The sequence below is a fragment of the Numenius arquata genome, chromosome 8 (genome assembly GCF_964106895.1).
Source record: "Numenius arquata chromosome 8, bNumArq3.hap1.1, whole genome shotgun sequence".
Classification (NCBI taxonomy): Eukaryota; Metazoa; Chordata; class Aves; order Charadriiformes; family Scolopacidae; genus Numenius; species Numenius arquata.
The window spans coordinates 22,155,835-22,182,108 of NC_133583.1; the positions used below are offsets into that span (position 1 = coordinate 22,155,835).

General features: G+C 38.0%; 1 protein-coding gene across 3 annotated transcripts in view; it reads right to left on the reverse strand.

Annotated features, from left to right (window-relative positions):
• Nucleotides 1-577: 577 nt before the first annotated feature.
• IQSEC1 (IQ motif and Sec7 domain ArfGEF 1) overlaps nt 578-26,274 on the reverse strand; it is a 345,111-nt gene continuing 319,414 nt past the window's right edge. For all 3 annotated transcript variants that reach the window (XM_074151284.1, XM_074151286.1, XM_074151285.1), the window contains 10 exons: nt 24,484-24,606; nt 23,565-23,731; nt 19,984-20,123; nt 18,342-18,371; nt 15,965-16,090; nt 14,361-14,460; nt 10,814-10,975; nt 9,957-10,133; nt 2,829-2,878; nt 578-1,498 (listed from right to left, as the gene is read on the reverse strand). In XM_074151284.1, the coding sequence (XP_074007385.1) occupies nt 902-1,498; nt 2,829-2,878; nt 9,957-10,133; nt 10,814-10,975; nt 14,361-14,460; nt 15,965-16,090; nt 18,342-18,371; nt 19,984-20,123; nt 23,565-23,731; nt 24,484-24,606 (1,672 nt within the window). In that variant the 3' untranslated portion in view covers nt 578-901. The remainder of the gene's footprint in view (nt 1,499-2,828; nt 2,879-9,956; nt 10,134-10,813; nt 10,976-14,360; nt 14,461-15,964; nt 16,091-18,341; nt 18,372-19,983; nt 20,124-23,564; nt 23,732-24,483; nt 24,607-26,274) is intronic.

Below are 26,274 nucleotides of genomic sequence, written 5' to 3' on the forward strand. Positions count from 1 at the left end.
CTGAAGATGACCAGTGGTAAAAGGCCATCCTACATTGCTACGGTATAATTACTGCATCTTAACGAGTTTGCTTACCTGAAATAGCAGAGCAGTTATAATACTGATTACGTATGATATTATCGTGTTAATAAAATAAGGATTTATACAAAGCAGTATTTGACTACAACATTTAAATGCTATGTTACTTGGCACATTTAGTAATGATTGCTTAGAAATCTTAGCAAGCCCAGAGGACTTGGAATGAAAATACTGAAATGTCGGAAATTTGTTTCTAACGTTTAATGTTTTTGGTCTACTCTTTCATATGCTATTCATCTATTATACTGTCCTATCAAGTAAGTGGAATTCCTTGTAAAGTCTATATTGCTAGTTTTGTGGACTGAAAAAATTTCTTTCCAAGCACAAATGTTAACTATACAGTATATATATATTTATATGTATATATTTATATTATATAAAGTTTACTTACGTACTTTCATCAACCATATCAGGTCTACTTATTTTTTTGCCCATTGACAATAAAAGAGCAAGAATGCAACACTTGGTTCTGTATCACTTTTTTTTTTCCCTTTTTTTTCATAGACTAAGTTTTTATTACGCATGTAAAATTGTCAAGGGATTTGGTGTAAAAGGTAGCTTTACTCATATTCAGCAAGCAGCATGTTTTCAAGGCAGTTTGGAAAGAAGGACTAACCAGATGGTGAGCGTCTATCGAGTAGATAAGTAAAACCAGTATCGATTGCTCTAACTTGAATTATTTTATTTAGTAACAGCAAGCCTTTAAGCTCACACAGCTCAATTAAATTGTGTAGGTAAAAACTGACAATTTTATTTGTTGCTTCCTGTAAGTGCCTTTGTAACTTTTGTTTAAAACTATAGTTATTAGGAGGGCGAATACGTTCTAGACTATTGTGCTGATGCCACTGTGTTTGGGCTTGGTGCTGGCGGAGGTGGAGGGAGGTGGTGGCGGTCCATGGTGATGCTGAGAGTGCTGGGGGTGAGAGGGGTGCCCGGGGTGCGGGGGTGGGTGCGGGGAGTGGGAATGCTGCGCGTGGGGGTGCTGCATATAAGGAGTGTGCTGGGAGTGCGCCGCGTGCTGGGCGTGCGGCACGTGTTGGTGGTACTGGTGGGGGTGCTGGATGTGCTGGGGAGGGTGGTAGTGGTGGTGGTGGTGGTAGGGCGGCGGGTTCTGCTGCAGGTGACAGTACTGCGAGTGGTGCGAGTGCACTTGCGCCTGCGTCTGCCCCTCGGCCGGCCCCGCGTGGTGCATGGCAGGGGGGTGCTGGGGGTGCGGCTGATGTGGGATTACTGGAGGGTGCGGAGGTTGCTGGGATGAGCCAGATGGTGGATGGCCTTGGGAAGGTGGCTTTCCCCTTTTACTACCAAATAAGGAACCTAGGAGTGAGGAGGAGTTAGGCATAGTCTGGTGAGGGCGAGATGGACACTCTCGGGTTGATGTAGCTCTTCGGCGCATGTGAGGACTGCTAATGATGGACCCCTAAAAAGAAATTAATAGAAATAAAAATTAAAAAAATCTTAAAATGTTTAAAAGAAAAAGTTCACACTGACCCACAAACTCCTCCTTCAGTGTTCACATGGGTGGACTATGTTAAGAGTTCTAGGAAAAAATTTATTTCCACCTTCTCTAAGTTGCCAATGAGGCGGTTCATGCCCTTCTTGGGATATTTTAAGCATTAAATGTTTTTCTCTCAGTACTTTAATATCAAAAGCTATGACTTTAAATAAGAAAAATGTCACGGAAGAGTAACATGACGTAAGATCTAGGAGTGTGTTTTTAAAGGAAAAATACATTTTACATACTGTAAAAAAATACCATACTTGCTTTTTTACAACAAAAAATATAACTACATTAAATTCAACCTAAATAGTTAAACACACAGCAGCAAATATTACAGTTACAATTCAGATTTCGAAACAGTATTTTAAACTTTTTTTTATAGTAGTTTTCCACTACTATAAGCCACAGTGCTGCTTCTCAAGCCTGCCTCTGAATTATGTGTTAAATGGAACCACACCATTTTTGCCACTAAGATTTCTGTGTGATTGTGTTCTTCTGACCTGGGGTCCAACCTTCTCTATTATTTAGCCTGGAATGGTGTATTTAGTTTCTGGAAGTTTGGGCTATGTATTTTTTAAAAGGAGTTATGGGACACAACAGTACTTAGGCAAAGTGTGCTAGATTTAAACTGCAATCTACCTACAGCAAACACAAAAAAAAAAAAGAGAAAAAAAAGAAAAAATCTGCAAGCTGAATTCAGAGACATGAACAGTATATATATAAATGGTTTGAAGATGAATGAAATCTCATGAAATCCACATTGAATTCACCTATCTTAGTAATTTTTTTCCTCCCATGCCCTGTCTGTGCAATTCCATGGTGTCATGACTGCATACATTTAGCAATTTAACTCGAAAATAAGCAATGGGAATGGTCGAGCATGAAAGTCAATAGTTGTAGCTAAATATCAGACAGCAAGAACAGTGTACTTTGTAACAAAGAGCAAGTGGGCTTTTAAGCTGGGACCAGACTGAAATGGTGGCAAAAGGACACATCATATTCATTTCACCATGCTTGCAGGAACAAAGGGAACAAGGTTAGCTCAAACCAAAAATGGCATTGGTCTAAAACAAGCTGTCAGTGCTTTTTAAGCTGGAAGAATACGGAGTGAGTAGCCTAGGCATGCATTTTACTTGAGGCAGGCAGGTTATATGTTAGAAGAAAAAAGAGCAAAAAAATATGTATATAAAAGAAAGGTTTGAAATGCACATCATCACATCCAGCTAGACATCAGGAACTTCCTACTTACTTCCATATTGCTGTCTAGCGATCCTGCACTGCTGCGTCGCCCACGCTTGCCTGCCCAGGACATGCAACACCAGAGATTAGAGACTGAGACAAGACCCAGGTGAAAAACAGCTGCTTTCCCTCAATCGCTAGAGGAGTCTCTAAATGCAACTAGAGGGGCTGCACGGGGTTAACATCGCACTGGACCGGTACAGCAGCTACGAGGGCAGAAACTTCCATTTTTAAGGCCGTTAGTTGTATCAAGTTTCTGTACCTGGCTAGTTTTTAAGAGGTATTGTTGTTGTGAATCAACTATCATTAGCGGGGTGTGATTTTTTTAGATTTGTACAACTCTTCAAACTTACTTATTTTAGCATCTATATTTAGCACTATGGTTATGATGTTGACCAGCAACAATTTTAAATTGTTTGATTTCCTGGAATCTCATTGTCTATGAAGTATCTTTATGTAAAGACTGATAGCATATATATATATGTGTGTATATTTGTGGGGTGGTATTAATTTAAATACAAAAGTTAATATTGGCATATTCTGAACTTCAGTGTGGGGGATTGGTGAGGGGCATCAGTTTAATCATTTCCTTTTCAGTTTTGAACCTCAGTGGATTTCATATAATCTTCTTTCATGAGGTTTAGAAAAAACTAAACTTAATTTTTTATCAATAACTCCGGAATCTGTCTTGACATTATGGCTAGATTTTGTTTGTTTAGCTGTGCAGTGCTTTATCTTTAAGTACGATGGATTTGTTCTCCAATGTTCTCAAATTGCCAACGATGTTTGCCTAAAACTACCCATGAAACACCAGATTGTTTGCCTAAAGAGCCAGAATATTTCAGCGGCTATATATAGGACACAGGATCCCAGATTTTCTCTCTCATTGTGCAGGAGAGAAAATAGCATATGGCTGCAGTGGAAATAGATATTTTTGAAGAGATAACTTGTTGAGCATTGCTTTGCAAAGGTTCAAAATACTTTAGTGGTAGGGTGTGCAAACAATGCTAACCTTTGAAGAGCAGTCAGGTTCTCAAAGCTCCTCTAAAATCTCCATGTTTTTAGAAACCTATGTTTTCTCAATGCTTTCTCCTTGCTTTCCTGCAAGGCCAAACATCAAAGACAGTCTCCACCCTGCATTGGTACATTGTTGCCCTCAGAATCTTCTACTCTAACAGGTAGTTTTGGAGAGGAATGTGGAGATTTCAGCTTCACTGAACCTGTGAGCCATATACCCTCATCTTTAGGAGCCCAAAAGGCACATGGTATCAGAGCCAAAGAGAAGAACTTTGGGACCGGTTTATAAGTGGGACACAACAGTGATTCCTGGGAGGTTCACCCTTACTTCTTGACATACCCTCTCATAGACCAATTTAGACTACCCATAAGTCTTGTAAGACCAGTATGATCTAAAAATACCACCTATTGGGTTCATAAGTGTAACTTCGGCCTGGTTGGCCATGGGATGCTGCCCTGCAATGCAAGTTTCTCTGAAGAGCTACAGTTCTCTTTAGACTACTGGAACATCTCCCCCTCTCTCATTATCTCCAAGAGTTACTCCCCAGTACAAACCCCTCTACATTGACATTAAACTGAGGGGAAGACGTTTGTGTCAGGGTGTTTTGTTCAGCTTCTTAAATTCATTGGAACTTTGAACAACTCCCCTGGACAGGCTCTTTGTCAAAAGCTCAGTGGTTCATCTCCTGCTGCAGATTTAGCCTCATCAAACCCATAACTATGCTATCTTATGAACCCCCCCAAGAAAAACTGGTTCTGATAATCCCTTATTTTTACTTCTAGTCAGGCTTTGATATTTTTCTGCTCTGCTGAGGGGATTAGTACTGATTAACACTCAAATCACTCTCGCTTGCTGATCCAAAAGCACAGAGGAAGATAGCCATCTCAACGTAGCAGTCAATATTGCAAATAAGACTGACAGCTGCCACAAGTCATTAAACGTGGCCAAAAATGAAGGAAAACAGGAAAGTCCAATGCCTTTTGCATATGGCAAAGTCTCTAATAAAATAACCATGAACGCTGTATATACACAATGTGTATGGACAGAAAGAGACAGATGGATTTTTGCTTAGAGTAACTTCAGGGCAAAGTAGTACTAGCAAAGCCAAGAACAAACAGAAAATCCTACTTAAAATGCCTGGAATTTCCCTTAGATAAGCACTATCACAATAAAGAGCGCTTGGTTTATTGTTTAAAAACAAATCAAACCCAATTCTGTATTGACCTACAGAGTGATACGAAAGCTATTAAGTAAATCCTCTAGAGCATTCCCCCTGTGAATGTGTGCTTATCCAAGACTGCTCTCTGGTCTTCGAGGTGACATCCCATCTCAGAAACGTTCCCTACAGCTCCAGCGTTCACACGCATTTCAAGAAAATGCTGACTCGACTAGAATTGCATGTAAGCGTAACTCTGTGCTCACATAGTAATTAACAGCAAGGTGGTGTTTATCAAACCTGAAGACCAGTTTTGCTTAATATATTCCAATGTACTTTAAATTTTTAAGGATGCTAGAGTGTTTTTCAATTTATTTTTATAAAATTAAATTTCAGTTAATTTAATCTTTTCTGATTTATTCCAACAATTCATTGATGTTAGATACGCATATTCTTTGCAAGGAATAACTTTAATTTACAGAAGTATATGTCCCATATGTGTACATGCATTATATGGAACTAAGAATATTTCAAATTTATAGTGGAAATATTAAGTGATCAAAATATTTTTACAAACTTAAACATCTTAAAAGAAAATACAGAGTTTCATGAATAAAAAATCCCTGCTACCTAGCAGAAATTGATCTCTCGGATATGCAGATCATTACAGTAAATGTAAATATTTCTCACTGCTACCCTGTATTTCTCAAAACTCTGCTCTATGCCAGTAGGATATGAGATGAGCAAACAGCATGACCGCACCTCGTGTTGCAGAACAACTCCTGCACTGGAAAAGCAGTGTCTCTTCCGTCAGACAGAAAAGTTGTTGATACAAAGGTGTTTATATGCAGTGTGGGGTGTCTTCGTACAAAATACTTGTAAAATGGTTTGGTGTTAACATACACATTTCACAAGACTTGAGTCGTATAAATCCGTTTTATTAAAAAAACGAGTAAATTCTATCACGCCCGTTACTGTTGCTGTTCCATTGAAGAAAAGGAAATATAACAACAGTGACAACGGAAGAGACGGGCAAAACCTCTCCCTGCTTGGAAAGCTCTTTTAACAAGGGAGAAAAAGCCTGGTAGTATCCTCCGTCCTATATAGTGCAGCAAAATCCATGGGAGAGGAAGGAGAAAATAACCTAGTGACCCTGCCTGCATCACCCCATCACTGATGGAGTCAACAGATTAAGGGATTCTGTAATTGCAGGAACTCAGAGTCTTTTTAAGGGGATTACAATGCTGAGAAGTTCCACAATCTTTTCCATTACATTTTGCGATATAGGAAATTTTAAAAAATACATGATGAAATTGTTTAAAAAAAAAAAGCTTTATTGGAAGGTCGAAAAAAACATTTAAAAAGTTAGACAACTGAGATTATATGCAATATACAGATAGAATTGTATTAATTCTTGAACTTTTTTATGGTTGGGGGTGGTTTTTTGTTTTTTTTTTTTGTGTGGTTTTTTTTGTTTGTTTGTTTTTGTTTTTGTTTTGTTTGTTTGTTTTTTGTTTTTTTAAAGTAGTCTCTACTGGTCTGTGATGGTTTTGAGATAGCTCAGGAGATTCTAAAACAAGCACACCTTGTATTAGTAGTAACCATTATACCATCCTGCACTTCTGCACAGATTCCAGTATTACATGGGTATGCCAGTTGTGCATTACTGAGGCAAACCAGAAAATGATGATTTTTAAACCAGTGCGGTGTGTAAATATTATTCCCCCCTTACAGGTTAGGGATGGGGGGAATAAAGCCTGATTTCCACAGATGCTCCCCAGTGTAAATATAATGTGAAAGCACTGAGTCCTCCAGCAACTCAAAGTCACTGGAATTCAGACTGACCACCCTAAAACCAGTCAAGAAACCTGGGAGAAATCCAGAATCAGAAACGCAACCAGTCTAATCCTCCAGGCTCTGCTCTAGCAACCAAATCAGTCTTCTCACGTACTAACGGCCACGATGGGACTTCACACTTTTCCCATCTTTCTGTGAACCTACCTACCATGTAATTGTATATGGAGTAGAGTCGTGAAACATCCAAAATTCTATCAGAACTCATAAAATTCAGCTTTAACTGCAGGAAAATTTGTCTGTATTCTAATATTTTTATGTCAATTAAGAATTTCAGACCCTGGGACAAATAAATTTAGTTCTTTTTTGACTATAGCTCAAGGATGTGTAATAAAAATGACATATTTTTCTTTTGAGAAAAATAAAGGACTAAATAATTTTGACGTGGTCACATCTTGGAACAGTTGGTTGCCATATGCTTTTTATTCCATGGAAAGAACTGTCAATCCACAATGAACAATACTATCTTTAAAATCAAGAGACTCTCATGCACATCCTTTTTGCAATTATGATTGAAGCTATCGTGGCAAATGCATGGAAGAACAACCATCAGGAATCGATTCCTGACATTGTTTCCTGACAGAGAAATCTTGCCTTTTCTTACGGTTTACAGCTTAGGAGTCAGAATCATTCAGGGTATCAATATTCATTAGATCTAAGAAGCTTATGAATCGCCATTCTTTTCCAAGAGAGAAATTTAAAGTAATTTTCCACAGCCACTATTTACTACTGTGATACCTGGTAGAGAGTAATAGACTGTTTTCTTACATAGCTTTGTCATATACCCGTGCAACCAAAACATTGTTTAATCAGATTTCCCCTTCATTGAATAAATATTTAAAAATTCTCAATTTCTTTTTGCAATGTTCATTGGATAATTATCTGCCTTACTGCATAAATACGCAACCAGGCAATTTTCTCATTATTATTAGAATTGTTTATGTTTAAATGCAGAAAGGAACTCTCTAAAAATCCACTTTCATCTTGCCTTTTCCTACAGAAAGACACCCATCCACACACAGTCCCACTACTCTTGCTCCTCCTCCTTTTTGATCCTGTGTTTCATCCACAAAAAGAACTGAGGCAACCCCAGTAGTCTTTTACAGAAGCAATTTATTGTGGTATAATCAACTGGGACACAGTATCTTGCTAACTGAAAGATATTGCTTTGCTTTTCTATGGATCACCTCTCCCATATTAAAACAAAAATCAGCCTCACATGCAAGCTATTCACTGAGAAAAGGCAGAAAAGACATGTATAATCTTATTAAAATTACACCAAATAACAAAGCAAATAAAAGGTATGTAATTTCTCAAGTCGGATGCACTGCACAAGACCAAACAGAAACTCTCCATAATTCTCAATTCGTTAAAGTTAAAATTAAGTTTAGTTGGGTTTAACAAACTCATTGATAAACCCTGCAGTCTGTGAGTGATTTCTACTTTTCATTATGGAAAAAAGTTATTTTGAGTAATAAGCATGCCAATTGTAGGCCCTGTTGAAATGTGAAATGTTTTCATGATCACAAATACTTGTTTGTTGCATAAAATCCATAACATGAACTAAATACATGGCAATGTTTGAAAGACGGGGATGAAAATTTCCTATGGGGTGAAAAATATTAATCAGAAATCACATTTATGGGTAGAGACACCCACTGAACTCACATATTCAACAATATGGTAGTTCTCATTTTAATGAAATAAAAAAACAACAAAGAAGGATGATGGAAGAATCCTCAAATCTGAGATCTAACAGTGGTGAAGACTAGTGCCTTGATCTAAAATCCATTGAAGCCAATCAAGCACCAATATTTAACTTCAGCCTGATTTTGGATCAAGGTCCTAGGTCTTTTTAATGAAGCAAATGGACACATGAGTATGAAAGCCTAAACAGAGAATAAAATAATTGAAAGAGCTCATTCTCTACATATTTGTATGCACATACATAAACCCACAAAACACAGGCTATAACTTCAGTTTACAACAATCTTATTTATTGCAGCATAGCTAAAATCCCTTCTTTAGCTAAACAAAGGAAAAAGATGAGTAGTGTCTACTACCAAAGACATAAGTAGTATTGAAATTATGACTATACTGTAAATCGTCACTGTAATTAAAAGAACAAATAAGAGTATGTAACACAGACTAGGAACTAAAAAAATGATTTAAAATCTATATATTTATAGTTGCTACTATGCCCAGAAGTACTTTCTGATGGTGTGACTCTTCCTAGCTGCCGGGAATCATGTTTCATGCTGAGACATGCGGTTCCTACCCGTGGCAGCCTGTATTACATGGCTGTGCCAGCTGGGTACTACCAAGGCAAAGCATAAAATAAAAACATACCAGACTTCCCCTGGCTTTTCTTTGGCTAAAAAATCACACCACCACCCCTTTCAGTCTGCAGCTACATTAATCAGCTAACAAATCTTAAGACACATCAGTGGTTTTGTAGGATATCAGTATTTTTGTCCACTAGGGCTTCCTTTATTGTACTGGCAATAGTATTTCACAACAACCTCTTTTTCAAGAATTGGGAACTCTATCTTGAGTTACAAAATAATAAAAGAGCATCAGGGACAGCCTGTATCTGAATTACATGGCTCTAGGCAGAATTTAGTAGGGCTTCACTCAATTTCATTCATCAATGTGGTCACACAGGTACACTTGAGCACAAAATACACAGAAAGCGGTCATTGCACAGAGACCAGTTTCTTTTCTCTCTAAGCTTGTTGTATGAAGGGGAAGAAGCAAAGGGGAGGAAAAAAAGAAAGGAAAACTAAGTGGGTTACTCCTAGCACAAGTCAACCGTTTCTTTTATAAAACACTTACAATTTTTCCTCTGTCTTCACTCTCCTTTAAAAGTATATATAGCAATCTACAATGGTTTAAATGCTTTCAAATAGTGGTTGTTTAGTAGAACAAGGGTAAAAAAACAAACAGAAATTAAACACGGAGTCTATGAAAGAGGAACTATTTAGAAGGTGTGAAGTTTCAGTATTACTAGTTCTGGAAGCCCACTGTGAGATGGGCTTTCTGTGCATGGTTCCCACAGCTCCGCATGCAGGGGTGAGAGCGAGGGAAGAGAGAATAAGGGCAGTGCCTACCTGCTTCCGAGAGGTCCCGCAGGGAGCTGCTCAGGGCACTTCTCTTCAGCCCCTCCCCAGTGGCATAGCTGTCATCCAGGCAGGCTCTGCTCAGCGTCCCGTTGCCAGAATCTTTTTTCAGGCTGGAACATTGAGACATGCTTGGACGCACCACACCCTTCTGTTTTTCTAGCTCGGCTGAAACACAGAGAATAATTTTGTAATTCATAGTTATTGACTATAACAAAAGACATGGTAACATCACCGTTTCTGTATGTGATCATGTGTTACTGGGAATAATAGATAAGAATTCATTTTGGCATTGTTAAATGCCAGAGAGGAACTCCCCCCTGTACTAACAGCTTTATATCACAACGTACAGGATGGAGAGCTATTCCTCTTCTAGAAGAATAGAAGATAAAATTCCATGTTTACATAGTCATGTAACTTCCAGCAAAATATATCAATTTGTACTATGGCTACCCAATTGAAAGAATACAGGAATAGCAACATGGAAATGAAGAAAAATTCAGTGAAACTTATTTGAAGGATCATTACTGAGAATTTGAGTGATGTAAACTATCCCTAAAATCCTTACTGTAATTCATACTGCTAATTACAAATCCATCTCTCCTCTGTCCGCTGCTATTTCCAGTTACATTTCCACTGCACTTGCACTTCAGTAAATAACAGTCAATGAACTCAGCCGGGGCTTAAGGTATCATTGGGTCTTCCTCCTCTTTCTAGAATCAAAGCCATGGAAAAAACCCCACATTATTTTGAACTTTTAAAGAGTTCTAATGGGTTATACACATAGTCAGGATTTTCTTGTTTTAATTAGCTTGAAAATGCTCTATTATATGTACCTTCGTACTTACACTCTATTCTGTGCTTTTCCATTTCTTGAACCTCTGCAATTGACTCCCTCAAATCATCTGTAAACTTCTTCCTGTCCTGAGGATTTGGTGCATTGAAATTTATTAGTACTTTGATATCTGCTCCCGGAACAGCTGACGTGAGCCGAATACCGTTGGGATAATCTAGAAGAAAGAGTCAAGAGAAACTAAGCCCTGATTATTCCAATTATTTGTCTTTTTATAAGAAAAAAAAGCAACCAACAAACAAAAAACTGAAGGCTTTTTACTAATAGTACCATATAGGGGACAAAGTCAGAGAAAGAAAAGTCTAAATGCACAGAATTAGAATGAAAATCCCTAAGATACATTGAAACCACGTAACTGTAAAGATACGGAATACATACTGAAAGATAATCTTTATGCAGCTGTTACCCTTAAGGTACAATGTACAATACAAAAGAAAAATCCCTGAAAAAAACCCTCAAAAAATTAAAGGGATAATTTTTGCATCATGGAAGAGATCCCATTACCTGCCTTAATCAGTTTTGCAGAGTACTTGACTACACCTCAAGTACTAGAAACTCTCGTATTCTTTTAACGTTTGCAGGAAGACAAACACACTACAGCATGTACAGCTTTTAGTATTTCTTAAGTTGTGTTCTCTGCACTCCCTATTTTCCTTTTTTTTTTTTTTAATTAAAAAAAAAGTTAAAATTATCTGTGAAATTACATACTGCAGAAGTAAAAGGAGTGGGTTCCCTCCCTCCCCTCCCCTTTTGGCCCATATTATAGACACCTTCACAATAAAAGGCAGATTTTTCAGCAAACTGTCTTTGCCTTTTTTCTAGTTGCACGTCTGAGAAGGCAAATTTTAACAGCTGGTCAAAAACATCTCCTGCTTGAGATAGAAGGTTTGTTTACAGAAAGAAAGCTTACAGTGGAGATACGTTCTGCTGTAGAAAACAGAATCAGCCTTTGCTGGAAGCACAGACCTTTAGAAATGGGGTCTCAGAAAACCTAAAAATGTGCATTCTAATTCACGGTGTTTTCTTTTACTCAGCTGCCTGACCTTAACGGTTTGCCAAAGTTCTCAAATATTTATTTAAGTGTTCAACCTGAAGTTCAAGTGCTCCCATGTACAAAAAATTAATTCCCTCAAGAACCAGCAGATGATGTAAGGTAGTCTCTTCCCTCAAAGCCATTACGTTTCAACAAGACTTAAAATATTGAGAAACAAGTGCAAATGCTACACTCCCTTAAAAGGGTATCTTAACTTCCAAATCTGAGTCCCAACTCAAAGTGAAGCAAGTCCATTTCCCATTCTCAGGTGAAAAAAGGTGCCAACTATCGCAAGCCTCAAAGGGTATGGAGGGGAAGAAGGAGCAAGAATTTGGGGTTCTGCCAGGGTCTGACAGCACATCTTGCACAGAAGTAACATGTGTATGTATATAATTATTATATATATATCTCTCTCTCCATATATATCTCTTCACATACTAAACAAACAAAAATATATTATTACCAGAGATACTTCTCTACATCGCATTGATTAAACACAAGGAAACAGTCATGTAAGTATTTACTGGTTTCAGATACACTCTCTCTGAAGTGATCTCCTCGCCTGTTATATTTTGTCAGTGATACTTCCCTTATGGCCTATTTATTTACTACAGATATATGAAATTTATTTTCTCTTTTGGAGCTCATCCATCCCTCAACATAATTGAATTCTACCATTAGAAGTCAATTCTTCTATCATCAACGCCAACCGTAGTGTTCAGCCTCACCAGTAGCCACATCAATATTTCTGTTGCTTCTGCTTTAGTGACACTCAATTTTACTCACTTGAAGCCAGCCGATTCTGGCAGCTGCTACACACAGATTTACTGAATGGCACGATGGCTCCGGCCAAAATACCCCAAAGCTTGCTGAGGACAGGGGAAACCAAGAATATTAATTCTGCAAACCACAGGGGAAGAAAGTTTCTCTTTCCCAACTGGAAAAATACTGCTTTCCACCCGACAGGTACCGGTATTAGACGTACAGGCAGCTCACTGATTCACCATAGTGAATTCACCTCAGCAGCCCACCTATGTCTACTAAAGCATCTCAGTTGAAATGCCTCCAGGTCACAAACCCTAGTTTCACTATAGGTATTTTTAAGTTTACTTGAATGAAGTGTTTCTACTTAGCACGCTTATGATGTATTTCTTTTTTAAATTTATTAAACTATCGGAATCACAGAATTGTCAGAGTTGGAAGGGACCTCTAGAGATCATCCAGTCCAACTCCCCTGCTGAAGCAGGGTTGCCCAGAGCACATCACTCAGGGCTGCATCCAGGCGGGTCTTGAAGATCTCCAGAGAAGGGGACTCCACACCCTCCCTGGGCAGCCTGTTCCAGGGCTCTGGCACCCTCACTGGAAAGAAGTTTTTCCTCATATTTGAATGGAACTTCCCATGTTCCAGCTTGTGGCTGTTGCCTCTCGTCCTATCGCTGGGAACCATTGAAAAGTGTCCGGCTCCATCATCCTTCAAACCCGCCCTTTAGGTACTTGTAAACACAGATGAGGTCTCCCCTCGGCCTTCTCTTCTCAAGAGACATCAGAGGAATTATGTATTCTTCTATTTTTAGTAGAATCCAGGATATAAATATTTGGCCTTCCTCTCTAAAAATTAATTTTATATCATATAACGTATGCATGAGAGAGAGAATGAATGTGTATGCATGTAAATAATCTGCAGGCTACATCGCTGCTACAAAATCTACAAAATCTTCCCTTTTGAAATCTCCAGATGCTCTGACTCAGTAACAGCGACTTCTTTTGAGTGAGATGAGCACTGGAGCACATTCTCAAGGACAAGCGAAAACTAAGAGCCTTCTACAACAGAAAAGCAGAGAAACTACCAAGTATCACATGGAACTGTAATCAATTCATTGTGAAGGTGAAGGCTTAAAATCAGGACATTAGCAAACTGTTTGCTTTTTGTGGGTTTTTGTCTGCTAAGACTAAGCTAGACAAGCTTTACAGATAAAAAGAATATTGGATTAATGCAGATTACAACTGACAAACAAAAGGTGTCAGAATATACAAACTTTAATCCAGACTCTCTGCTTTGTATTTATATTTGAATGAGTATGCATTACCTAGGCACAAAGTTAAGATATAAATCAGGAAGATAAATTACATAGTGCTTTGGATTACACGTATCATTATAACACTCATTATTTACTATCAAACATTCAGTTGCAGCTAACTGGACCATTGACTCAGCAACAGATATATTTGTTTCTTTACAAACATTTTATTCTTTACAAGTCTTCACAAACAACACGTTTGGCTAGATTTGGCTTCTGACTACCATAAAAAAAATATAATCTAACAACATTCTTGCTGCTTCTTATGCTGACATTACCTTGTTTTAAACTTTAGAGCTAAGTTAAATTCAGAGCAATTTTATTCCTAAATTCAGTATCAAGTCCTGTCCTTCCCTTTCACTCGCACAATTTTTAAATTTTCTTTTATTGATAAATAATATTGGTCATCTAAAAAGAGAGGATAGACTTACACTGGTTCTCAAAAAGAAGAACTTGCATTCCATAGAGGGAAAATGACTGTCGAAAACTGTATGTAACCGAGTTCTTCTTCTTTTGAAAAATCTTGGTGACCTAGAAGTTATGAAATAAACAAAGTGAAATATCCCTTTTACCGTATGTGTTTGTGGAAATTTATTGTTCTTAGTAATTAGCATATAATAAAATATTTTATGCCAAAGCAAGCTATAATCTGCCAGAAAAATATGAACTTGTAATTTTTTCCTTTTTTTCTTAAATACAACCAATGTATTTAATCTACTACTACTGAAGAAACAGCTCGCTTTGTAGCATTGCTATCTCTTAACCAGAACGTTTAATATTTTATCCAGATACAAAGCCTTTGTGTTCTCTATCCTCCAGAACTCTACTTTTGAGATTCCAGGAAGATAAAAAAACCCTGCGCCCTTACTGCACACTGTACATGCTAGACAAAATATAAATATGTTTAGATTATCCTTTTTAAAAAACTTAGCTACTACCTTGCTTTCCCCTTCACGCTTTTTTCTCACAGCCTGACTATAGGCAGGACACCCCTATGGACTGCTCCACACAAGGCTGTGACCTTCCAAACCCACTTTTCTCTGCACCTCTAAATACTGTCCTACACTACCTCGTCCAATGACGCCCCGCTTGCCCCAGGATTTGTACAGCACCAACCTCAAGAAAAGCTCTAAGTCTGGGGAAAACTTTACTTTTTGCTACGACAGAAGTAACATACTACCACTTACCATCAATTTTGGTTCTCCTAAAGTGTGAGTGCAACCACTCTTTATAACCAATAGATTTATTTTTAGTAGTTCTTTCTAATTTAACTTTTGGCAATGACATTTTACTAGAACTGGCAAATTTGGTCTATATTACGCCCAAAGCACTTTGATAAAACTACTGACATCTGAGTAATAAAAAATGATAGAAAACTTGCAACCCAAACACAACAATGTTCCATCACTTTACCCACACGCTCACATTTACAACTAGGAGCTTATACTTGCAGTCAAAAGGATTACATTTTTTTAAATTTACTTCCTGGTTTTAAGGTCTAAAGGTACGTTAAAATTACACACTATAAAACTGTGCATCTGAAGCGTGCCTTTTTCTTAACAAAACATGAAATATTTAGTTTAGTTCTTAGCTCTTGGGTAACAACCATATACATTCCAAACAGTGCAACAAATTTTCCTATTTTTAGGAGGAAATCAACCAAAAAATTTCAAACTGTCACTAGTTTTGTATTACTGTTTTTCAAAAGACTGGGCCAAGTTAAATGCACACTAAAAAGTAAGGTCAACTGTAAAAATGTATTTCAACATATCCTATTCCTATTTCAATGAATAAGCATATCTGGTTCATAGAACATCTGGGGGATACAAAGTAGTAGTAATTTTGTTTTTCCACAAGGAACTCCAATTCATTATTCACGGAATAAAGAATGTCTCTACCCATTAGGGAAAGGGGTGAAGTGGAGGTAATAGATACTTAGTTTCAGGAATGCTCATACACTTAATTGTCTCTGATTCCATGGAGATCGGCATTTCTGAGCACCTCACTAGAAGTCTATCCACCTGAAAATACATACCACAAGAAGATCATTAAATAAAAATATTTCTCGCTGGTGCAATCCAAGCTTCTGAGGTTTATTTGGATCTGGAACTTCAAACAGCCTACAGTAGCAAACAAGCCTCCGGTGGGGCAGAGAGAGGACCTATGATAATACAAAAGTTCATGGTTAATACAGCAATATTTAGCCAAGAAAGAGCATCTTTAAAACCCAAAGTCTTTTTTTTGAATACTTCAAATATTTTTACCTTTAAGCCCATTAGACTTTTCATCAAAGAACCAACAACAGAAAAATATTTATATGCCCCAAACTTGCATGACATTCAAACTTCATCAAAGTTCTTATAGAAAATATTCTCTAACAGCTTGCATTCCTGTGTGTGGATGCCAAGGAAAGTTTCACTGGGGATAGAGTTTTACTTTGTGAAACGATAAAACCTTGAAAGAACTTAAGATTAAGCAAGTGGGAGATCAAAGCAAAGGATGTTTGCTCTCCTGAGCGTTTTTACATATCTTTATTAGAAGAAAGGATGCAAAGCAACTTTAGCTTTTGTGAGATTAATACACTGATGTTGTAGATTACTTTTATCAGCCTCTGAGTTAATTCAATTTGTTCATTCTCCAATACCAAGGAAAAGGTGAGATCAGGAAAAAGTAAATGCATTTTCAGTCTGGCTTATTTTCTCACGCTGGCAAGAAAACCAAGAATAATTTTCCATTTTCTTATTTGCTGAAGGTGTCTCCAAAACTGCTGTTTTCAACCTAGTGAAACTTAATTTCTTTCAAATGCAAATGATGGTATCTTGTCAACAATATTAAAATAAATCCTTTAAACTTTAAAAATTTGCAGTAGAGAATATTCTTTGGTAACTAGACATAAATTTTATTTATATGCTGTATTTCTTTATAATAACTGATTCTGCAGGGGAATTACAAGATTTACTAGGAAAGAAAAACAGTCTAAGACTGTTAATGCTGCTTCTTCCCTTGTTCCTGGTTTTGGTTATTGAGTTATTTGGTGAGATTTCAGTCCTTCCCCAAAATCCAATGATATATTAATAACAGAGAAAACGCTAATAGCATTTAATTTATCTATGGCATTAGCTTAATTACCCTCACTGAACTTGCAAGGAGAAGGTATTTAAGAAAAAATCTGACATGTTCTAAAAGAGCCAGTGTGGTGAAGAACGCTGGAGAAATCACTGCTTGCTATTTTCAGGCCATTCTGGTAACCGAACAGCTTATACGGGTTCTCAGAGAGAAGTGGCAGGAATAAATGCCGCATGTTCTCTTTCTCTCCTACCTCCAGTCTTACTTTCCGCAGCACACTGCAGTCGGAGATTTGCTACAGCGAGATAACAAAACCCAAGGGGAGGCACTGAGCCTATCAGAGTGCAAACAACTACAGTGAGCTCTGGTACTGAAGCTGAACTACAGACAATGCTTTCATTCACAGCAATAGATGGTCCGATAAGATTCCCTTCCACCAGATTTTATAAAGGTCACATCTTTCAGCTTGTTTTTACAGCCCAGTGGTACTGCTAGACAGGCACCCATGAAACAGTGACAGGTTCACTGCGGAATATGAAGCTCGCTTGGCATGATTGTGATTGTTTACATAGAAAAAGCAAGAAATAGAAGACTGAAAAAAAAAAAAAAGAGAAGTTTCAGGTCCCTTCTCTGGATTTTCCTGAGTGAAGATGCCAATGCACAGTGCAGTTATAATTGAGGATAAAAATATCATTAGGATTACATCTGTGTAAGGCAACCAGATTTCAGAGCACTATGTGCACTCCTCTGCTATGCAGTGGTTTCTTTGTTCAGTCAAAACAACTAGAAATAATATAATCATGAAATAAAACTAAGTGGAAGTAGAAGTAGCTAAGTGGAAGTAGAAAAATAGTTTTAGGGTTATTTTTGAACATGCCTATAACTTAAATCTGGAATCAATATTTTCTATGTTCATCTACCTTTCAGAAGAGAACTGTTAAATGAACTGGCAATAACTCTGTAGAGGATCACTCAATGGACCTGAAAGAGTAAACACACCAGGGCCGGGTGGAAAGATGAGGCGCAACTGTAATTTTACTTAGTTATTTACTCTTTACTGGCTAATTTCTACACTGATAATAGCATTTAAAATGCATGAAAAGTGTACGAAAGAAAGGTCTAGAAACCTCTTGGTAAAAAATTAAGCAGTCTCTCTGGAAAATGTATTTTTAAGAAAATCTTTACACTTTGGAGAGTTATTACTACAACAACAGGAAAATTTTTCTTGAAAGAAATCCAATTTTTTCAAAAGCTAAAGCGTAATAGAATGCATTATTGCCAGTTTAAGAAAAAGCTGCCATTTAAAATGACTACAAACTTTGAAGGAATATGAGAGAAATACGTACACAACCAAGTCCGTGATGCAGAGATCCAATCTACAGTAGAAAGACATATACAAGTTCATTAAACTTCAGAGAAACACAGTACTGTATCATAGCAAGTAAATACGTCACGGGCTTACTATGACTAAATGCCTATAAAGTAAAAACAAATATTTCTATCAATAAAGACTGTTGGCTATTTCCTAAATTTTCTTTCACACAGTTAAAATGTCCCTCAACAGAAGAATCCTTGAACCTAGGACTCCATTGAAGGCATTGTTTTCTTAATCCCATTTAATTTACAAGGTCAGGATTAGTTTTAGGATTTGAATTGCCACATGCCTGAATAAAAAAAGAACCGGGAAAAAACCCCATCTCCTACAGAAGCCTATATATAAACCTAAATCCCCAAACAATTACAGAAACTAAGTTTTGTATGAAGGCATAAGCGACTGTCAAATACTGACTTTACAATACTTATTTCCCTTCTGCTAAAAAATATGTAAAAGCTTTTCTTAGGAAAATTTTCCTTTCTCTCCCCTCTGCTTCTTCCAAGGGATTGCCTCAATATTTCCTTACTGGGAAACAAAATTAAATTGGATTTTCTTTGGTTTGGTGGTCCCTCATTCCCTCCTCCCCATCCCTGGGTTGGGGCTTGTCTGAGAAGAGATTACGATTCAAAGCTCTTTGAAAGTAATAGAGAATCTTGAGATCCTTGCTTTTTTTCTTAATAAAACATCCCCCAAACCCATCAGTCCCTGCTTCAGTAAAGTTCCCCATAGCTGATAAAAAAACCTGATGTAGAACTTCAAAACCGGGCAAGTCTAGTCTTTTTTTAGCTTTGTTCTGGGCTGCCTTTGTGACTATTAACATGAAGATTTTCAGAAGATGACTCTAAGACTTGAATTTGGAACGGCTGAGTATCCATTGTCCCTCTCCACATTAGATAAAATTGTCAGCATGTGAAATATTGGTCTTAATATCTCTGTGTTCACTCAGCTCTGAAATCAAAGAGAAAAATGCTGTGGCCGTCCTTTTCTCTCTCCAACAGGTGCTTTGAAGATTAATTTATATAGCAAAGTATTTCAAGATTTTTCCCACAACAAAGCAAGAAGTATCTTGGGATGCTCAAACACTAGGATCCCTGGGACCTGATTTCCAGGGAAGTTCTGAGACAAAATGACACAATCTCCCCTTACAAAGACCAGTTCATAGCCGTAGCTGCATGTGATGGATGCTGATGTGAACATCGGTTCTCTAGTACTCTTGTAAATTATGGAGCCATAACTGATAGCGTGGAAATAAAATTCTCTACAACATCACTTTACCAACATACTTCAGTTGTCTTGAAAGAAACATAAGAACTGCCTAAAATGCAAAGATTTTGGTTGCAATTCAGGATTGTAAAGCTTCCCATAGAGAAAAGAGTTTAAGACTCATAACATCATTACTCTTGAATACCAGGCTGTAACAAAAAAATTCATCTGCACTGTGAATGCTCCAAAATTAAAACCAATCTTATAGCAAATTATTATTTTGACAGTTTCTGCCTTTTGCCATTTATCAACCAATTTCTACTTCTAAGCAACACACCTCAGTGTTGTTCTATCCTGTACATTGTCCTACATCCCCCTAGTAATTGACAGGCAGTGTGAAGTGAACTTACCGGTTTCTTTCCTACTATGAGTTTTTCAACCTTTTGGACTTGGGATACATGGTCCTCATTCGTCTTCAGCTCCCGTTTGCGGATTCGCTCATAAATCCCAATCAGCATTTCTCGTGGGATATCCTCACCATCATCCACACCTGCAGAAGCCAACAGTTCCTGTTAGCAGCCTGGCTCTGAATGATCTCACTAACACACACTGTTAGTTCTCAGCAAGGAGAGGCTAAAACCATGGGCAATCTTTGTTTCCTTTGCTAACGGGAATGCACATTTTGCCTTGTTTATGCTGTTTTATTTTATAGCTGCCAGTACTCTGTCAGCTACCATAGCCCTTTAGGCACTAAAATCTCCGTATGGCTTCCTCCTAGGAGTAAACCACTGGGAGGAAACAGAACAACTGTTCCCTTTTGCCTCTGTCCCAATACTACTCAACGCTCTGCTCATAAAATAATTTCCTACACGAGAACCTTATGAACACCCAGTAAAACTAATTTAACCAATATTTCCTGTATGATTTCAAAACCAATTAATTTACTCTGGAAAAACAGATCAACAAAATAGCCTTGTTATAGTACTATTGTTTAGAGCCGTGTGATTATAATTGGCGTGTCCGTACTCTAACAAATGCCACAGTGTCTTGAATGCTTGATCCTGCATTTTTAATAACAGTCAAACGATCCCAGCTTCAGTTAGTGACTTAAAGCTGGATTTCCAGGGGAAAAGGGAAATGCATGTCTATTTTTTAAACAGCTTTTAAAGCAATAAGCTCTTATCTCCCATTCAGAAGCCAAAATACAATATTTTGTCACCCAGCGGAACAACTGCTCACATAAAAAATTCTGTGATAAAGTGCAATTTCTTTGCAACTAGAAGCAAGTAAAAAAGCCTGTGTTCTGTTCCACACCAGAAAGTCTTCCGCAGACCACCACTGCAATCCAGGATCTAAAGCTAGAGGCAAGGTAGCCTGTTATAAAAATGCCTACAATAGTAAGAAATTGCTGGAATTCAGGCTGGAGGTCAGAGAGAGCGTACTGTATTTAAAACAACAAACATAACTGTAGTATTATGCTAAGAGATGAATGTCAGGCCTTTTTTAATCTTTGTGGACTTTACGATAAAATCTCAACACTAACTGAAATTTTGCTAAGCTAAAACATCTGCTAAGCACAGATCGTTCATTAATGCCCTGTATAAATCTAAAGCAATAAAATCACCAAACAGGACTTCCATTTTGAAGATCTGAAATTCCAGAACACCACAAGTATTTCGTTTTTACTAGTGCTAAAATGAAAGTACCACATGGGCACATGAATACAAACCGCCATGCATCTGAAATGCGCCAATATATTTTTAGATATTAAACAACTTGTTTCTGTCTTTCCACCATTCAGCCTACTTTTAGATATCACTGAGAAAATGGCTGTGAAACAATAGGTCAGTAGTTGCGGGCCTATTCTCCTGCCGTGCTGCTACATCCAGTGCTGCCAGAAGAAGAGAGACTGCGCTAAGTCGTGCTTATCCAGTGCTTAAAAGCAGGGGGAGGAGGAGGAGGAGAGGGTAGCCATGACGGAGCAGGCAATTTTCCCGGCCTTTGCACAAACACACAGTAACAGAAGTACAGTAAAAGCTGCTTGTTCCCTATGGGCAAACTATCTTCTAGGAAAAAAAGGGATGAGGACTTCAGCCTCATTTTATTTCTCTAACATGTGAGTGCTCTTCTGCCATAAAAGGTAAATGCTGTCTGATCCATTCTTCCTTGAGCGTCCAGGAACAACAGGGGCCACAAAGATGATCAGAGGGCTGGAGCACCTCTCCTATGAAGACAGGCTGAGAGAGTTGGGGGGGGTCAGCCTGGAGAAGAGAAGGCTCCGGGGAGACCTTATAATGGCCTTCCAATACCTAAAGGGGGCTACAGGAGAGATGGGGAGGGACTCTTTTATCAGGGAGGGGAGCCATAGGAGGAGGGGGAAGGGTTTGACACTGAAAGAGGGGAGATTGAGATGAGATCTGGGGAAGAAATTCTTTACTGTGAGGGTAGTGAGATCCTGGCCCAGGTTGCCCAGAGAAGCTGTGGCTGCCCCATCCCTGGAGGGGTTCAAGGCCAGGTTGGACGGGGCTTGGAGCAACCTGGTCTGGTGGGAGGTGTCCCTGCCCAGGGCAGGGGGGTTGGAACTGGATGACCTTGAAGGTCCCTTCAACTCTAACCATTCTATGATTCTATGAGGTACCATCTCCCCATGCACAATCTTCCTCCTCAGCTCTGCAGTCACTACTTCCACTCAGGCAGAGCTGAGCCCTGGCTGCGCTGATACTTCATAAAAACCTGTTCTTTTACACCACAAAGAACCAGGATAGAGAGATCTGAGATACAGATTTGAAAAAATACTTTTATTTTTTTTTGGCAATCTAGATGCAGGCTTGGGTGTGTGATAGCCTGGCAAATAGTTTCTTGATCAGGAAATACACCAATGAAGAAATGAAAATGTCATTTCTGTGCTATTTACTGTGTACAGGAAGCTTTCAGAGCTGGGATTTTTTTTTCTCCACTGAGAATTTAAATCTTTAGATTATTTCCAGTAGTCCTCATCATGGGATAGTGATTTGTGTTCCTTAATATACACACATATACAGCCTGAGCAAATGCAAGTTTTCTGTGGCAAAGCCTTACACACAAGTTTCTAGCCAAGTCGTTTATCTGTATCTCTTAGGAACATGGAAGATTATGTGGCTTCAGGTCCCAGGTTTGTACCACTCTAACAAGAACACGGAGACAATGGCTCCATCTCCTCTGCATGTCTACTTAATAAAGAGTTCATGCTTTTGAAATGAGGGAGGGAAAGAAATATCCTTTTAGACTGGAACACTAAAATGTGTAAGAGACCTTACTTGTTTAATTTTTTCAGAATAGATATCTGATATCCCTTGTAATGCATTGGTTGCTATGGCGAAATCACAAACCACAAAATATGAAGAGACTCTCTCTATAAGAATTCATTAGTATCTTTATGCTGCAGCGTAGAGGTGTAATTCACTGTTTATAAATCACATTCCTCCTCTCAGGAATAGTCCACAACATGCAGTGACACTATATGAAGATTTATATAGCTATAAACAAACACACGCGCGCGCACAGACACACACACATTCTTTGCAACGGAATTTATTTACCTTCATTCACGTGCACAGAAATTGTTGTCTTTATGAGGTGCCCTGTGACTTCGTGAAGAGTGCAAGTGTGGCAAATTCCAATTACATCTAAAAAATTGAGGTACTGAGGAATTCTGAATACAAGGTAATGGTCACTTTTTGGCTACACTGAAAAAACTGGGAATAAAAGGACCTGACAATACATCCGCTCAAGGCAGACAAGATAAAAATGCCAAAATACTCTATGCTTAGTTCTGTTTTCACTATTACAGAAATAACTTAAAGCCTGTAAAAATGACAGTAGTTTTAAAAGTCAGGTGAAATCAGAATCAAGTGCCCTGTATTTTGTCTTTTTCCCAGAAGACACATGGTGTCCCCCTAATGACAGTTAGAGGGAAAAGCTTTCATGACCACCATGGTCAGAGTTTGCTTACCCCTTAGATTCTTGACAAAATCTTCTAGCTTCATTTTGCGTTCTGGTTTCACGTTTGGGCTGTACATATCTGTGTTTAACAGTATAATGGCAAAAGCTAGAATGAAGATGGTATCAGGATTTCTAAATTGTCTCACAACACCTGGATTGCAGATACAGTATCGTTGGCTGTAAAAAAGCAAAGTGGGGAAGCTGTCAGAGCTATGAATGACTATTCTAATTGCAAATAAAGCAACTACATTCCAGAGGCTGAGCAAGCTATTATTCACGTTCCATACATATATTTAGTTTCCATCCACATATTTTCAAAGGCCAATCCTAGCATGCGGAAGGCTTTTGTTTTCTACTACCACTGTAAGTTCACTTCTCAGAACAGATTCTGAGGTACAATAACTTCAGTATTTCTATTTTTTTTAGTGAGTAATACCTCTTGACACCAGGTAAGAATACAGCATTGATTTTAGCTTACTGCCACATGATGATTTACATCTCATTCTGCCCCGGATAAAGTACACTTGTATTAATATTAATAACTAATGCTCTTTATTCCACTATTGTTGAAATGTTTAATGAAAGGTTGAGAGTATATATACTCTAAAATGTAAATGGCCTTATGATTCCACTCATACAAACTATTAAATGCAAATTGTTAGAGACATTCAAAAATTCTTGAATTTGTTTTCAACTGATGCCTTTGCTTTTAATTGATAAACCTTGCTACATTAATACAAGAGACATACATGAACAGCACCAGCAAATAAGACTTCCTATTTTGTACTTAGCAAAACCACCACAAGTGATACGCTGTATTGGAAACTGTATGTAGCTCACAAGGACAGTGCAAATAAGCAGGGAAATAACTTCGAAATACTCAACTTCCCCAGGTTTTGGTGACTGAATAATTTATTTCAGCATCATACCTAAAAGCTTCAATGAGCCGTTCTACTTTCTGGGCTTCTCCTTGAACACGGATATGAGCCTGAAATTTCCTGAGTGCTTCATCCAGTTCCATTGTTGAGAAGTCCATCTCATCCACAACACAGCTAGGATAAAAACATATTGCTATTGTGGCTTTTAATTTCTAACAACACAGTACCAAAGGTAAGATTTTGAGACCAAAAAGAACCTTTCTATTTTCCATCTCTTGTAGAGATTCATGGAGTTTTCTGAAACATTCAGCAGCAATTGCAATAATTGCAGGTAAGCTGTGAAGGAAGGATTGCAAATAATAGATCACTGAGAATGTACATGTAAGCAGGCCCTTTTCTTTTTTAACAGAAGAGCTGCTGGAATGACAGATGTCTGACTAATGTAAGTGACGTACCCTTGCCAAGAATAATTATTGGCTTTGTGCTTCCAGGCTAATCAATTATCACAATGTCTATAATAATAACAATAAGAATAAATAGTTTATACTGCTCAAAATATCAAATCTCAAACAGCCTGCAGCAAGTACAATAATCCGCTCTGTGTCTAGGAATGTTCTTACACACGGAGAAATAAAAAAATAATCTTGTGTGGCTACTCTCTTACTATTACCATAATTCTCCTCTCCCCGTCATTTGCCATGTCCTTCAGTTAACACTTATGGAAAAATAATTACTTTCTTGCTCTGAAAATACAGTGATGACAAAAAATAATAAAGGAACCAGTTTAATATAATCAACAATGTGAACTATGTCTTTCTAATGCTTTGTTTAAAGACTACTTTAAAATCAGAAGCTTATAAATTTCCTTTCTTTAAACTTAGCTTTTAGTTTTTAAATAACCAGACATGAATCACTGCAAGTAACAGCACTGTAATGCAGAAACCACAGAAAGAAAGCACAATCCAGTTTTAAAAGCCTTTTTTTAAATGTATAGATATACAATGATAAATTAGAGTAGCTCACATTTTTCTTCTAGTAACGTTGTAGCTAACATAGATTAATACCAAAGCAATTTATTCACCTTGCCTTGAATATTTTTCCTTTTATGCAGAAGTGCAAGGAAAGAAACAAGCAAGCTTGGCATTTCTCACGCCCTTTCCAATCCACACCTAAAAACCTATTATCAGTTCTGCAATAATGTTCGCAGTTTTCCCGCCTACTGCAAGTTCTGTAACACTTTCAAAACCTTTTTCTCTCCTTCAAAGGTGTAAAGCACATGTGCAGACAGGCTGGAGTCAAAATGAAGTAATTAGAGCAATTAATGACCTCCAGAAATGCTGGCCAACAACTTAATGGGGAGGGGTCTTAAACAATCTTTTATATGTACTATGGAGACAGCAGATTTTTTCTTTGAGTGGCTGCACTTTTGTTTTCTAATGGAAAATCAAGACACAGAAGGTCAGATCCTCAGTTACACCAAGGAGCCCCTGATCAGGCAGAGAGAGAAAGCTGAGGGTCACTGCAGAACAGCAGTGCTTTGGAAAGCATATCTGATGTGTCCCAAAGCCAGTGCAACCACATCAATGCCAGCTATGCCAGTCCCACGCCACCCAAACAACGGCTTTACAGTTGAGCCACCACCAGGTAGCAATTATAGAAGTCCCAGAATTTAATTTTTGGCCAAAATTCAGGCTTTTCTCTTGAGTATTTTCTAAGCTCCAGTGAAAAGAAGGTTTCAAACAGCTGAAACACTCTAATTTACAGAATCTGGGAAACTTGAAAACAAATCAAAGCAAGTCACTTGAAATTAAAGTGTGTAACAGAGAAAGGATCATCTGTTAA